The 14,626-nt window shown below is 39.2% G+C and overlaps 3 protein-coding genes across 4 annotated transcripts in view; 2 read left to right on the top strand and 1 right to left on the bottom strand.

Moving 5' to 3' along the window:
• The window catches only part of RAD17 (RAD17 checkpoint clamp loader component), a 33,348-nt gene extending 27,544 nt beyond the window's left edge, over positions 1-5,804 (bottom strand). Inside the window, exons 1-4 of the mRNA XM_077773589.1 lie at positions 5,684-5,804; positions 4,292-4,395; positions 1,088-1,342; positions 483-566 (exon numbers count right to left, since the gene is read on the bottom strand). Coding sequence (XP_077629715.1) covers positions 483-566; positions 1,088-1,342; positions 4,292-4,395; positions 5,684-5,699 — 459 coding nt within the window. The 5' untranslated portion in view covers positions 5,700-5,804. The remainder of the gene's footprint in view (positions 1-482; positions 567-1,087; positions 1,343-4,291; positions 4,396-5,683) is intronic.
• A 270-nt stretch (positions 5,805-6,074) lies between these two features.
• The window catches only part of AK6 (adenylate kinase 6), a 15,711-nt gene continuing 7,159 nt past the window's right edge, over positions 6,075-14,626 (top strand). Inside the window, exons 1-2 of one of the 2 annotated variants that reach the window (XM_077773592.1) lie at positions 6,075-6,168; positions 8,254-8,346. In XM_077773592.1, the coding sequence (XP_077629718.1) occupies positions 6,141-6,168; positions 8,254-8,346 (121 nt within the window). In that variant the 5' untranslated portion in view covers positions 6,075-6,140. Of the gene's footprint in view, positions 6,169-6,335; positions 6,493-8,253; positions 8,347-14,626 lie in introns of those variants that run through there. The other variant, XM_077773591.1, reaches the window with a different exon arrangement.
• On the top strand, positions 8,260-10,150 carry TAF9 (TATA-box binding protein associated factor 9). Its single transcript, XM_077773590.1, has 2 exons — positions 8,260-8,346; positions 9,116-10,150. Exon 2 carries the CDS (start codon positions 9,133-9,135, stop codon positions 9,925-9,927), a length of 795 nt encoding a protein of 264 aa, XP_077629716.1. The 5' UTR covers positions 8,260-8,346; positions 9,116-9,132; the 3' UTR covers positions 9,928-10,150.

Below are 14,626 nucleotides of genomic sequence, written 5' to 3' on the forward strand. Positions count from 1 at the left end.
TCAAAAATAAACAAACATTTAAAAAAAAAAAAAAAAGGGAGAGAGAGAAAGAATCTTCTAGCTTGGAAGCCAGGATTAATTACAGAATTAGGAAGTGAAACAAAAAAATCAGCCTTAAAATGAATGACTGTTTCAGGCTATATTTAGTACAAAAACTAATACGTAATCTACTTCTTTGCTTCAGCATGAGATAATCTGATATGCTAAACATGCTAGCACCCTAACTTGTTTATTATGCTTTATTAAGCTTTAGGATGATTTACGAGGACATAAGTGAGAGAAAGAGGTACAAGGAAAGGAGAAAACTCAAAGTCTCTGAGTCTTTTAGTGAAGCTCGAAGCAGTAATCAGAGACTTTTATTGTAATGTGATCTGGACTTAATGAACAAAGTCATCATAAAAGTTTAACTTCTTACAACCAACTGTAAATTGGAGAAACATTTGATGTGAATATATTTGAAAACACATTTCTTATTAAATTACCTGTTTTGGTTGCCTTTCTAAGACCTTAGCTTTCAGCCAGGTTTCAACTTCTTCAATTTTCTTTTTATGCACAGCAAGTTCATGCTAAAAATTTCAAGTTTAAAATAAAAATTTTAACTCAGGATTTTTGTATATTAGCACACATTAAGCATTTTTAATGAAAAAACTAGCAAACAAGTAACATACAAGGTAACTAAAAGTCTTATTATTACACTTAATTTTTTAAATTGTTATGGAAACATTTTGTTCTTACGCTGATACCATTTTATGAAAATTTGGAGCAGGTTTGTAATTTTATAAATTTTTTTAAATCAGCAAATACATTTTGGGAGGAGAATAAACAAAGAGAGGTATTAGATTTAAGAAAAAATAAACAGATCAATTCTATGCTGGGGTTAAATTAAATCCAAGACAAATAAGCAATGGTACAACTTCAGAAGAACTTGAAGAAATGCTGAACCACAGAACATTAAAAAAAACCCCGAGAATTCTTGTTTTTTTTCTAATTCATTCATTCAGATTTTTATGAGTAGTCATCTGAAAATGCACATTCCTCTCCTTCCTAAAATTAAATTACATACACCTGTTTGTATTCTAGTTAGTACCTGAGTTTCTGGTTTGTATTTATCCACCCATGGTTCATTTTCAGATAGATAGTCTTTTGAATTTTCTGGACCATAAATCTGTTCTGAAGAAAGTGGTTTTTCTCTTTTTCTAGCTGGAAATCTATTACTTTCTAATCTGGAAGGCACATGTTTTCTTCTGTGACTTGAATTATTGACACGTAATGATGTGGCAGTAATAGAGATGCCAGTATTCTCTGAAAAATCATCAAATGATGGGTCTACCCAGTTTGTTACCTGAAAAAAAGAAATGTAAATATATTTTCTGCCTCTATTCCCTATATAAGTAAGCTACAAAAAAAATACATTCACATTCTTGCAATATTTCAAACAAAAATCTCACAATTTAATTCTTTTTTTTTTAAATTTAATTCTTTAAGTAAAACTGGCTTTGTATGTATTAGTTATTTTTTTACTTCATGCTAGGTAAAAATGTCTACTTGTCCACTTAACCAGGATAATGATGAATGCTATATAAAGGAACATAGAATACAAACTTAACTCTTTTTACTAATTATAATATTCCCAGTACAGAATAGGCTGATTATTCTTAAACTTATTCGTAGACTAACACAGGAATATTAAAATTATGTAGTAAAAAAGAAGCAAAACTAAATAAGGAAATAAAATACTATTTTAACCATGTATAACTGTAGGAAGAGTGATACTTCTGCCTTGACCAGGTTAAATACATTCACAAACTAAGAGCCATTGCATATATCCAAATAATCCTTACCAGCTTTAACTTCTATGAAGGTATAGTCTAAGAATCCTGGTGCTATGAATAATTTTTTTGGGTTTTTTTTTTTTTTTAAGTTAGTTTATTTTGAAAGAGAGAGAAAGTACCAGTAGTGGAGGTTCAGAGAGACAGGTAAGAGAGAGAATCCCAAGCAGACTCAGCACTGCCCACACAGTAACGGACGTGGGGCTCAAACTCATGAGCCGCGAGATCAGGAAAACAGAACTTGGATAATAGAACAGGAAAATCACTGAATTCTATTTCACGCACTTCTGGTATAGAAACTGTTGATCTTTCTACATTTCCCTCCATTATTACCTTTTCTTTAGAATCCTTTATAAGTATACACAGAGAGAAATGATGAATTAAGCAATTTAAACCTAAAAATATTTAGGGTTGTATGGGTGGCTCAGTTGGTTAACCATCCAACTCTTGATTTCGGCTCAGGTCATAATGTCACAGTCGTGAGACTGAGCCCCACAAAACGCTTTGTGCTGACAATGCAGAGCCTGCTTCAGATCCTCTGTGTGTGTCTCTCTCTCCACCCTTCTCTCGCTCATGAGCTCTTGCTCTCTCAAAAATAAATAAACATTTAAGAAAAGACTAAAAATGTTTAGGAGTATTAAAAAGTTTTTTTTTTTAGTAACTAACATTTTTAAGATATTTTCTTAATATTCCTACAGTATAAATCTAGAAAAACCTAGCTTAGTACCTGGCTTTTGAAATTCCCTGGCTTCCTGTGTCTCCCTTTCTCTCTGCCCCGTCTCTGTTTTTGCTCTGTCTCTGTCTCTCAAAAATAAATGTTAAAAAAAAAAAAAAAAAAAAAAAGTTAAAAAAAAAGGGGGTCACCTGGGTGGCATGGTTGGTTAAGTGTCCGACTTCACTGTCTGACTCAGCTCAGTTCATGATCTCGCAGTTACTGGGTTCAAGCCCCGCATCGAGCTCTGTGCTGACAGCTCAGAGCCTGGAGCCTGCTTCAGATCCTGTGTCTCCCTCTCTCTCTCTCTGCCCCTTCCCTGTTCATGCTCTGTCTCTGTCTCTCAAAAATAAATAAACGTTAAAAAAAAAGGGGGGGGGTTTGACATTCCCTGGCTAACAAGGGGGAACTTAAGGTATATTTTCCTTGAAGAATACTCATAGTTGGGAACAATATATTAGGCAATGCTAAGGAAAACCAAGTTGGGATTTAGAAGTATTTTCGGAATAAAAGTCACACTTCATTCCCACTTTAAGGATGAAAAGTCAGAAATATTATCAGCAGTGGGTAAAGAAATGAAGACCTCTGGAAAAAAAAATTCAGTCATAGTCACCTAATTAATTTCCTCTTCTCCAGAAGACTGTCAGTAGTACTACAATTTTGGCTCTTTTCTTGTATTTTTAAGAGCATGCAAAAGTATCATCTGCTATAGTAAACTTTTTGATAGCAAATCTGATCTTGCAGTTCTTTTTTTTATAAATGTATATTTATTTTTGAAAGAAAGAGAGAGACACCTGTGTGAGTGCATAGGAGCGGGGAAGGGGAGAGAGGGAGAGACAGAGAATCCCTTTTTTGTTTTTTTAATTTATTTTTGAGACAGAGAGAGACAGAGCATGAGTGGAGGAGGGGCAGAGAGAGAAGGAGACACAGAATCTGAAACAGGCTCCAGGCTCTGAGCTGTCAGCACAGAACTCGATGTGGGGCTCAAACCCACAAACCATGTGATCATGACCTGAGGTGAAGTCGGACGCTTAACCGACTGAGCCACCCAGGCACCCCGAGACAGAGAATCCCAAGCAGGCTCTGTACTGCCAGCAAGAGCCCCACTGAAGGGCTCGAACTCATGAACCATGAGATCATGACCTGAGCCAAAATCAAGATCAGAGACTTAAAATGATTGGGCCATTCAGGCACCCTTAATCTCATAATTCTAATCTGCATGTTACTTATAAATTTTAGTTTTATCTCTTACATAAATGTGGACCCCCATTTACTGAAAAAAATGAGAAACAGCAAAGTTTAATAATTTACTTATGATCAGAAAAAAATAAGAACCACCACTAGAAAATAGCTACCCTGCAAATGAGTATGATACCACCTGATCCCCATCCTATTCTACCCACTAGCCTTGCTGAGAACTGGCACACTATAATACATGATTTCTACGAGGCACTGCTTGTTGTTCAGCTTTAACACTAACTATGACTCATGTATTTTTTTTTCTTCTACTGACCTTTCATTCAAGAGTTTTCAGCCTTTTCTTTGTGATTGAGATTATAATCACTTTTTAAAAATTAAGGTTGTGTTTTTAGTCATTTCACAACTTATTATCACAATTTTTAGATCATTAACTACATTAGATACTGGACATTGTTACTTTGATGTCAATAATAAGTCATTAAGAACATACGCATATACATATACCTTTTTTTTTTGACAAATATTACATGGCCATTTTAGCGGATCATACCTTTGTGGAAGATACCTTTGGTCTAAGATAAGTTTTTGACATTATAAGCTTTAATAGTTCCCATCCGTAGTATACAACCTGTAGTACATTAAAGTATACTTCACCTAGAGGGAAAAAAAAAGGAAAAAAAAATCAAAATAGGAAAAACTGTAAAATAGAAGTATAATAACATATACCAGTGTAATCAACAGTATAATAAAGGTTCAAGAACTAGTGAAAGACATCATAGCAAATATAGATGAAGAAGTAAAAATGCTACAATAAAGTGTACCTTCAATTACTATTAACAGTATCAAATAATCTACTTGTGGTATTAAACAGTCTTTCACAAGTACTCAGTAATATATTAGAGAAAACAGAAAAAACACATACTTCACATTTTATCAGTAAGAAAAAAATGAGACAATTCTATTTGTGTAGTTTTTATGCTGAAAACTAAAATTTCCTTCACTTTAAGTTACCATTACAGGGTTTTAGTTTTTTTTCCTCCCACAAAATTTCAAAAACACTGACCATATAACAAATGCAGACTTTCACTTATTTTGGAAAAAGACTTTAAATCTAACCGAATAATAACTCTGTTTTCCTTACTTAAACATACTAGGAAATTTGGGGGTAACACTGTGTTTTCCGACTTTAATAATTTTTCAATGTTTATATAAACTAGTGAATTCACCAATTTTAAATTATTTAGAAGCAAAGTTTTTTTTTTTTTTTTTTTTTTTAAAGATCTGCAACCTTATAAACTGGAAAGTGTTAAGGTCTGCAAACATAAACTGGAAAGTGTATTAGGCTTTACGGTTTGGATGTACGCACAGTTTATACGTGTAAAAGCTTCCATCACGAAAAAACAAACTATACACACACACACACAAACTGTTCACTATTAGAGACGTTTTTACTTTGGACTTTCAGAGGTAGTTAGGTGGAAAAAAGCAACTGTTGAATAAATATAGTTGGCAGGTCGAAATAAAAGATGCAGACTGTTTTTACAATCAGGACTCCAGTTGGTCTTTGGAAAGAAGACTGACAATTACTTCCTTTAAAAAAGAAAATAACTGTCCCAAATGATGGATGATAGTTTCCTGAAACGAGATGTCAGAGATAGGAAAGACCTCCAAGAATATTTCTATTCACCCTCCCACTCCCCGCCACACACACTGCAGGGGGACACTGAGACCAGACACTCGTCAAACGTCACTGCTACTAATCAGCCGAGATGCGCTCGCATGCCCCAACCCCAGGCCAGAGTTCTGCACCCCCACCCTCTCATCTCCAAATGGGACGGGCAAGCCGAGAGGAGCGAAGAGGGCTCGGGAAGGCGTTAAGGCACAGATGAGTTCGAGGCTCTAAGATACATATATACTACAGCCGCAGCCGCGGCGGCCTTACTTTCCAGGAGCTGCATCCCCTCGTGGGCGGAGAGGAGCGGAGGAGCCCAGGCTCTCCTCCAGCGGAAAGGCAACCGCCTGGCCCTACCCGGGCGCAGCGCCGAGCCTCCCAGAAGTCCCGCCTCCCGGGGACCTTTTAGACCAGTCGGCGCTTCCGCGACACAGGCAGAAGGGCGGCCGCCCACGGCGCCTGTGACCTAGGCATCTACCGCATTGCCTAACGCGAAGCGCGGACCTGACCTGTGCTCTAGCCTGGGACAATGCACTGAAAACGTGCTGTAGGAGGCCAGGTAACCGGTGTTCGGTGACTAGGCGGTGAAGATGGGCCACGAGCGTCGCGCATGGGCCTCGAGGACCCCGGGGCCACGGGCGCTCGCCGCAGCTCGCCCCTTCCGGCTCCTCCCTGTTGTGCGTAGTGTGCGTGAGCCAAGGCGCCGGGAGCCAGCGCGTCGAGAACCATGTTGCTTCCGAACATCCTGCTCACCGGTCAGGCGCGCGTTGGGGAGGCGCTGGGCGGCGGGGCCGGCCGAGGACGCTGAGTGCCGTGGGGCGTCGGGCGCTGGAAGGGGTGCCGTGCCGTTCGGTGTTCTGTTCCGAGGCTAGTGGAGCGGCGCGCGGTGTGGCAGTAGTCCGGGCCTGGAAATCTGGTTCTGCGACTGTTGCGGGGGGCGGGGAACGTTGGTTCTTTTGCCTCGAGGCCATTCGGCGAGGTGTAGAGAGGGAAACCTATGCTGGTCTCTTTTCTGGCAAGCTGCCGAATCATTCGGAATCTGGCTTTTGTTTGTAAAATGGCTGTTGATTTTCTATTTGGTAGGGTTGTCTTTAGAGTTTTAAGCGAGGTAATGATGCAGAGCAGTTAGTCTGTCTTTAGTGCTGGATATCTTGTCCTTAGGCTTGCTTTGGCTCTTGCTCGTTTTTTTTTTTTGTTTTTTTGTTTTTTTTGGTGTCTGAAAATCCCTTTTTTTTTTTTTTTAATATTTTTTATTTATTTCTAGGAGAGAGAGAGACAGCGTGAGCAGGGGAGGGTCAGAGAGAGAGGGAGTCACAGACTGAAACAGGCTCCAGGCTCCGAGCTGGCAGTCGGCACAGAGCCCGTCGCGGGGCTCGAACCCACGAATCGCGAGATCATGACCTAAGTGAAAGTCGGACGCCCAACCGACTAAGCCACCCAGGCGCCCCTCTGACAATCCCTTTTGCGTAAAAGGGTTCGGACATTTTTGGCGTAGGGTGGTTAATTTGCGTTTGTTGAGTTAGCATCAGAAGCTCTTTTCTGTGTTTTTGTTTGTTTCTTTCAAAAAGAAAAGGCACCTACTGAGCATCTCTGATAGTTTCTCGTGTAGAGGTGTAGTAATGTTCCCGGGATGATAGCTTCGGCCCTTCTCGGTCTTTGTCCCCGTAGGCAGCGCGCTTGTTATATGGGAGGCGTGCTAAAATGTTGCATTGTGATTCTAAAGAATATTGTTGGCTAGTTAAATGTTCATTAGATTGTACTAGTTAATAGCATCGTAGGGCATTCGTGCAAAAGTCTCATGGCTGTAGTTTGTGTTGCAGCACAAAAATTGAGACGCTCTTCGTGGCAACAAAGCAGTAAAAGTTTATTATTTAACAAAACATAAGCTTGTTGACAGCGCCCACGTCCTGTCAGTTTTTGAAACCTACAGATGAACCTCTCAAGTCGTTTACTTTTCACGATTCCTTAGGGGAAGACCGTACAATTTCTGAACTGTTGGGGTCAGACAGTGTCCTGGCATTTTAGTATTAAGCCGCACTGTCAAAATCTAAAGGTGAACGTTTTATGGAAAACACAGTAGTCCGGGGCGGCGGGGGAGAAACAACAGGATAGTCCAGGGTTCAAACTTCGTGTACTACAATGGACTTGAAATAAAAGTTATTGATCTGTAAATGGAGACTTGATTTGTTCCTGTTATCTTTAGTTCTAATGACCAAGTTTTATAATTTAAGTGGCTTTAAGCCTGTTGTGAGATGAAAATTATGCAGTTGGTTATTTTGAAATACAGTAGATGTAAAAAAACGAAAAGCGAAGAAAAATGTCAAGTATTGATACTTATCTGAAACTCTATGGTGTGTTTATTATATTAAAATGCATACGGTATACATATGTACATATAAAGATAACAAAAGGAACTGCTTTTTGGTGGTTGCCTCTAAGGAGGAGTATAGGGAGCCAGTAGTGGAAATGAGATTTGCCCCTCATACTGGTTATATTTTTCCATGAATAATTTCTTCATTTTTTTAAAAATTAAAGCAAGTACATGATGGTAATTTGGAATACCTAGTGTTATGGGAGTATCTGCTGTGGTGGGAGGCAGTCTGTGAATTGGTATCAGAATCACCGAAGTCCACTCCTGATAGGTCAGGTACACCTGGCGAGATTCTGTTATCCAGTGGTCTTTGAGTAGCTTTGATTAGGTCATAGTGTATTGTGATTCACAGAGGATTACTAATTAGGAAGTTTTTCATTTCAGTTGTTAAGAACTTTAAGAAGGGTAGATAGGTGGCTAAAGTCTAACATATTTTATGAACAGTATTCTTCTGTGGCTTGTCTTACAGGTACACCAGGGGTTGGAAAAACCACGCTAGGCAAAGAACTTGCATCAAGATCAGGACTGAAATACATTAATGTGGGTGATTTAGCTCGAGAAGGTAAGGGATACTTTGGTGCTAGTTTGGGTTTTGTTTTTTTAAAGAGTAGATAATGGAGTGTTAGTACTATACTTGAGAGAGGGTACAAAAAGCAGAAACAGAGAGTCTTTAAAGAATTTATGCTCTGTTGAGGACCCATAGAAAGAGGAAAATAAGTGTGTAATACTGTGTTGTGGTTGTTGTGACCATTGTACCCTTTCCTTCCCCGCCCTCTTGGCCAGTAGGGTTTTTTTGAGTGGTAATAACCAGGAGCATTTCCATGAAGAGCTGGGAATTGGGGAGAATGTTTTCGAGATGGGCAAACACATAAAAGTGTGGGTGGTACTGAGCATATTGAGGAGATAGTATATTGATCTCACTGGAAGGACACATTTTGAACTCAAGTCAGTAGGACATCGACTGTTCTCTGATTTTTTTTACATTCATTTGGTAGTTGCATGCCTGCACACAACTGAACATTATTCTGAAGTGATAAATGTTTTTATTTATTTTACCCTGTTTCCCCCCAGTCTTTTATTACTCCCTTATTTGTGTCTTCATTTTTTTATACTCGGTAATGATTTGTACAGGGTAGAAACTCCATAAATTTAAGTAAAGGGGACTTTTAAGTGTGCCTCATTAAAATTAAAATGATTTGATATTTAAAAATTTTAAATATGTTTTCAAAATTTTAACAGTATTTAAAATATGGAAAGTTCCTGACCGTTGCTACTAAAGTAACTATTTCAGGTTTGATCTAATGTACATATTTTTTTCAAATAATCTAAAGTCTGATCACCGGATATCATGGAGTCTGGCAAGATGGCTTCTCCCAAGAGCATGCCGAAAGATGCACAGATGATGGCACAAATCCTGAAGGATATGGGGATTACAGAATATGAGCCAAGAGTTATAAATCAGATGTTGGAGTTTGCCTTCCGATATGTGACCACAATTCTAGATGATGCAAAAATTTATTCAAGCCATGCTAAGAAAGCTACTGTTGATGCAGATGATGTGCGATTGGCAATCCAGTGCCGTGCTGACCAGTCTTTTACCTCCCCTCCCCCAAGAGATTTTTTATTAGATATTGCAAGGCAAAGAAATCAAACTCCTTTGCCATTAATCAAGCCATATTCGGGCCCCAGGTTGCCACCTGATAGATATTGCTTGACTGCTCCAAACTATAGACTTAAGTCTTTACAAAAAAAGGCATCTACTTCTGCGGGAAGGATAACAGTTCCCCGGTTAAGTGTTGGTTCAGTTACCAGCAGACCAAGTACTCCCACGCTTGGCACCCCAACCCCACAAACCATGTCTGTGTCAACTAAAGTAGGGACTCCAATGTCCCTAACAGGGCAAAGGTTTACAGTACAGATGCCCACTTCACAGTCCCCAACTGTAAAATCAATTCCTGCAACATCTACAGTTCAGAATGTTCTGATTAATCCATCATTAATTGGGTCCAAGAACATTCTTATTACCACTAACATGGTATCATCACAAAATACAGCCAATGAATCAGCAAATGCATTGAAAAGAAAACGAGAAGATGATGATGATGACGATGATGATGACGATGATGACTATGATAATTTGTAATCTAGCCTTGATGCTTGTAACATGTATACTTGGTCTTGAATCCATTGTACTGAAATTAAACATGCATGCTGGGTGTTTTCAAGTTGTGTTGTAGAAGATGTAAATGGTATTTAATGAGTAAATATAGTTATCTTTTCTGATTGAGATGTTGGAGTTTGTTTAATAGGATTAGTAATGGTTTTTCATCAGCCTTTAAGTTAAAAATAAAGTTGTTCTTCATCAATTTGTTGGTACTTCGGCAGTTATGTTTTTAGAAGCAGTTTTCTCTCATGTCGCCAACAGAAATAACTCTTACAGCAACTTGAAGTTGTCGTGGCCTCTTCAGTACCACTAGAGTGTTACTTCCAGTGCGGTCATGCTTAAACCACAGTATGAGTGTGTAAGTCACTCTCATGTGTTTTTTAGAGAAACCACTTCATCTGTTTTGATGAATAAACTGTCAATCCTTCAACTTTTCCTAGGTCCTTTTTTTTTTTTTTATATCTTTGGTTATATTTAAGGACCTTTGATGTGTCTCCCATTATCTGTCTCCCCACTTTAAAATTAAAAAAAAAAATTGTTTTCCAGTAGTGCGCCTGACTGGCTCAGTCATTAAGCGTCTGACTTCAGCTCAGATCATGAGCTCATGTTTGGTGAGCTTGAGCCCTACATTGGGTGAGCCCTGCTTCAGGTCAGCCCCATTTTCTCTTCCCCCCTTTCTCCTCCTGCTGCCCCTCCTGGGATTCTCTCTGCCCCTTGCTCACTTGTTCCCTGCAATTTTTCCCCCAGTCTCCTTTTTTGCAGTTTAGTTAAAAAAAAAAATTTTTTTTTAATGTTTTATTTATTTCTGAGAGAGGCAGACAGCGTGAGCAGGGGAGGGCCGGAGAGAGGGAGACACAGAATCTGAAACAGTCTCCAGGCTCTGAGCTGGCTGTCAGCACAGAGCCTGACGTGGGGCTCCAACCCACTAACCATGAGATCATGACCTGAGCTGAAGTGGGAGGCTTAACCGACTGAGCCACCCAGGCGCCCCTTCTGCAAGTTAGTTTTATACATCTTAGCTTTGTCATATTCTTGATACGCTTAAGTATCATGCTCATGTTTTTTTAGTGTTTTACTTGTTTTGAGAGAGCACATGCGCACACAGTTGACCAGGGGAGGGACAGAAAGAGGGAGAGAATTCCTAAGCGGCTCCGCACTCAGCCTCACGCCGGATGTGAGGCTTCATCCCATGACCATGAGATCATGACCTGAGCCAAAACCAGGAGTCAGATGCTTAACTGCTGAGCCACCCAGATGCCACTCACGGTCCTATTTTTAATCCAGGTATGGTATTTAAGTATAGTTCATAAAATGTAGGTATTTGCTGTTGTACATGGCTAGTCAGTCTCCCGTTTTATACCTATATAAAATCTAGTTTTTTTCCATTGCCTGTTGAACTTCACAGTTTTTGACAAGTGATTTCAGAGTCACATAACCACTGTCAATTTCAGTCTTCCAGTTTATCTTACCCACTGAATTTAACATTTTGAAACGTAGTGAACTTGCTATATAATCTATCATGAATAGTATGAGAGGAAAAATAACACTAGATACTTGGTTCCTTTTATACTTGTACTCAACACTATTAGCCAATGTGTGTGCACCTAATGGTGTATATAGTCGCAAACATCCTGTGTATTTTATTGTTGAGATTAATAAGATAGAATCTAAGCCTTAAAGGAAAAGTTGGGTCCCCCTCTCCCCATAATGCCAGATAAAGGATTTCTGCTTTGTCTTAACATGGTGTTAGATAAGGTACTATATAAGGTTTTTCATAATGTACCAGATTGGTTTTTTCCCCAGATGCCATTCGAATAAAACTGAAAATCTCAACCTAGAAAATATACTGATCCCCCTATCCTGTTCATTTTTCTCAAATAGTGATATTTTAAGGAAATCCAGGTAATCATCTCTAAAGGAGTGGTTGTCAACTAGGTGGGATTTTTGCCCTTCAGAGGACATTTGGCAATTTCTGAAGACTTTAGTAGTCAGGACTTGGGTGGGGAAACCAAGGATTTTGTTGAACATCCCACAATTCATAGAATAGCCCTCCACTCCCATAAAAGAATTATCAAGCTCAGATGTCAGTATTTGAGATTGAGAAACCCTGCTGTAAAGAAATAAGACCAAAAACAACCCCCTTGTTTTAAATAAATCTGTGTAAATGGAATTTATTACCACTCTGGTAATCCTGTTGAATTGCTATATTTGTAAGAGACTATTCCTATGCCATATGGAACCAAGGCAGGAAAAATTAGGTGGGAAATTAAGCTTAATAAAATGGGGAGTCCTAAGTATGGTATGGGTGAGAATGCTTTTCTTACCTTATTATTCCAGTCTCAGATTCTTCCTCACTTGATATCCTTTCCCATATGCAATCACTTAATTACTTACCAGCGTCCTTAATTTTCCTGCCACAAGTTTATCAGTCTTCAGCTTCTGCTCATAAATCCCAGCCAGGATCCCCATAGGTCTTGACAAAGTAGTTCTATTAACATTGGGTCCATTTGAAACATTGGTGGTTATGCATAGCTGAGCCCTCAACACTTAAAATCCTCATCTCTTTCTAATCCAGGAGTTGACAAGCTGCTGCTGGTTTTTATAGGAACCACACTGAAGACTAGCTCACGAAGCATAAAGTGTTTCCTATCTGGCCTTTTACAGAAAAAGTTTGCTAACCCCGCTCTAACCTCTTTATCACATTTTCCCCCTCCCCAGGAAGGTACCCCTGGAAAGCTTTGAAACTAACCTCCCTAGTGGCCCCCCAGCGCTGCTGTCTCCCATTCTGCGTGTGATCCTCCCCCTCCGTATATGTCTTTCCCCAGGATTTTGCTGCAGCTGTAGTGTAGTTTTGCCCCTCCCTTTAGTAATCTCACTGACTCTGAACTAGTTACTCGCTTCTAGAAGAGCCCAGTTTCTAGACACCTACTAAAGGTAACCACCTTGATAGTTGCCAGACCTTCCCACAAACTAAAACACTTAATAAGCCACATGCTCTGAGTTCCTACCTGACTACTTGCCTACTTGAATCTTGTTCCCCTCACCTACAAACATACATACACTACACAGATCCACTTGCCTGGTAGATCTTGATGGTTTGCCTGAAAAATCCCTATGGTATTCCTATCCTACTTCCAAGTCCATTTCTCCTGAATCTCCTACTCTTTAGTATCTTTTCCTTTTCTATACCATTATTTTGTCCATTATAAAAAAGAGGGAGGGGCGCCTGGGTGGCTTAGTTAAGTGTCCGACTTCAGCTCAGGTCATGATCTCACATTTCATCGGTTTGAGCACCACATCAGCCTCTGTGCTGAGAGCTGAGCCTGGAGCCTGCTTCGGAGTCTGTGTCTCCCTCTCTCTCTGCCCCTCCCCTGCTCACGCTCTGTCTTTGTCTCTCAAAAATAAATAAACGTTAAGAAAATTTTTTTAAAAAGAGGGAGAGGAAATAAAACGAACTTCTTTCTGATAAAGTCCATCATCCCTAATGTATGGATTATGAACTGGTTATAGTTTACCTTTAGCCTTACCTTACTCCCCTAGGTTCCCTTCAGTCTCTGCACAGTGCACTTGTTTCTCAATGGGAATGGACCTCCACATCTTTATATGTGCTTTTCCCTTTACCTGGAGATGTGCTTCCTTATCTGTCTCTTTAAAAGACCCAACTCAGGGTACCTGGGTGGCTCAGTCAGTTGAGTGGCTCAGGTCATGATCCCTGGGTTGTGGGATGGAGTCCTGCATCAGGCTCTGCACTGAGCGTGGATCCTGCTTGAGATTAAAAAAAAAAAAAAAAAAAAAATCGAGACCCACCTCAAATGCCACGTCTTCCGTGCTCTCTAACTTCTCTAAGTAGGCTGCATTGTGCTTTTCTCTACATAAAATGTTAGGTAACAAAGCACTCTATCCTTCCAAACCAATTAGCTTATTGTACTAATTGCATTACAGATATAAGCTTCTTGTTGGATTGAGGTAAATGTGGTAAATATGTTTCCAAAGTAAATTGGGGGGTGGGCGGGAGAGGAAGGTGGTGTTTGGCTGTCTGAGTCTGTGGAGCATGGGAATCAAAATCTCAGGGTTTTAAGTAAATTCAAGCCCCACTTTGGGCATGGAGATTACTTTTAAAAAAGTACAAAGTAAAATCTGAAAATGTTTTAAGTATTGGCAATAGCAACGAAATAGATAGTGAGCATCCCAACATCATTAAAGAACAGCTTTCATGTGAGTGTATAAACTCTAGGAGGGAAGTTAAAGAAAATGTAATGATCTTACTGCTTGACTAATAACAGCTAGGGAGATCTTTAGAGGTAAGAACTTAAGCCGTTTAACTCTGGCCCCACAATCAATTTGTTTTCTGCAACTAATTTTAAATCATAAAGCTTTGCTGAGAAAATTGATAAAATTTTCTAAGCTTTCGGTAGTTTAACCAATTCAAGCCTTTTAATCTTTTCTAGGTTAGGATCCTATATATAGACAGCTCTAAATTTGACGTCCAGATGAAACATTCTAAAGTGGCATACATAAAAAAAATAATAAACCAGCATATGTTTTCCTTTTTTTTTTGAAATTTGAAATGAACTTTTTAAAAAATATGTTTAAGAGCAAGAGAGCATTATTAAGTCACTAGGTGCCCCATGAAATTTGAAATGAACTTTAAAGGATTTTTTTTTTTTTTTTTTTTTTT

Source organism: Crocuta crocuta, unplaced genomic scaffold (genome assembly GCF_008692635.1).
Source record: "Crocuta crocuta isolate KB4526 unplaced genomic scaffold, BGI_CrCroc_1.0 scaffold383, whole genome shotgun sequence".
In the NCBI taxonomy this organism is placed as follows: Eukaryota; Metazoa; Chordata; class Mammalia; order Carnivora; family Hyaenidae; genus Crocuta; species Crocuta crocuta.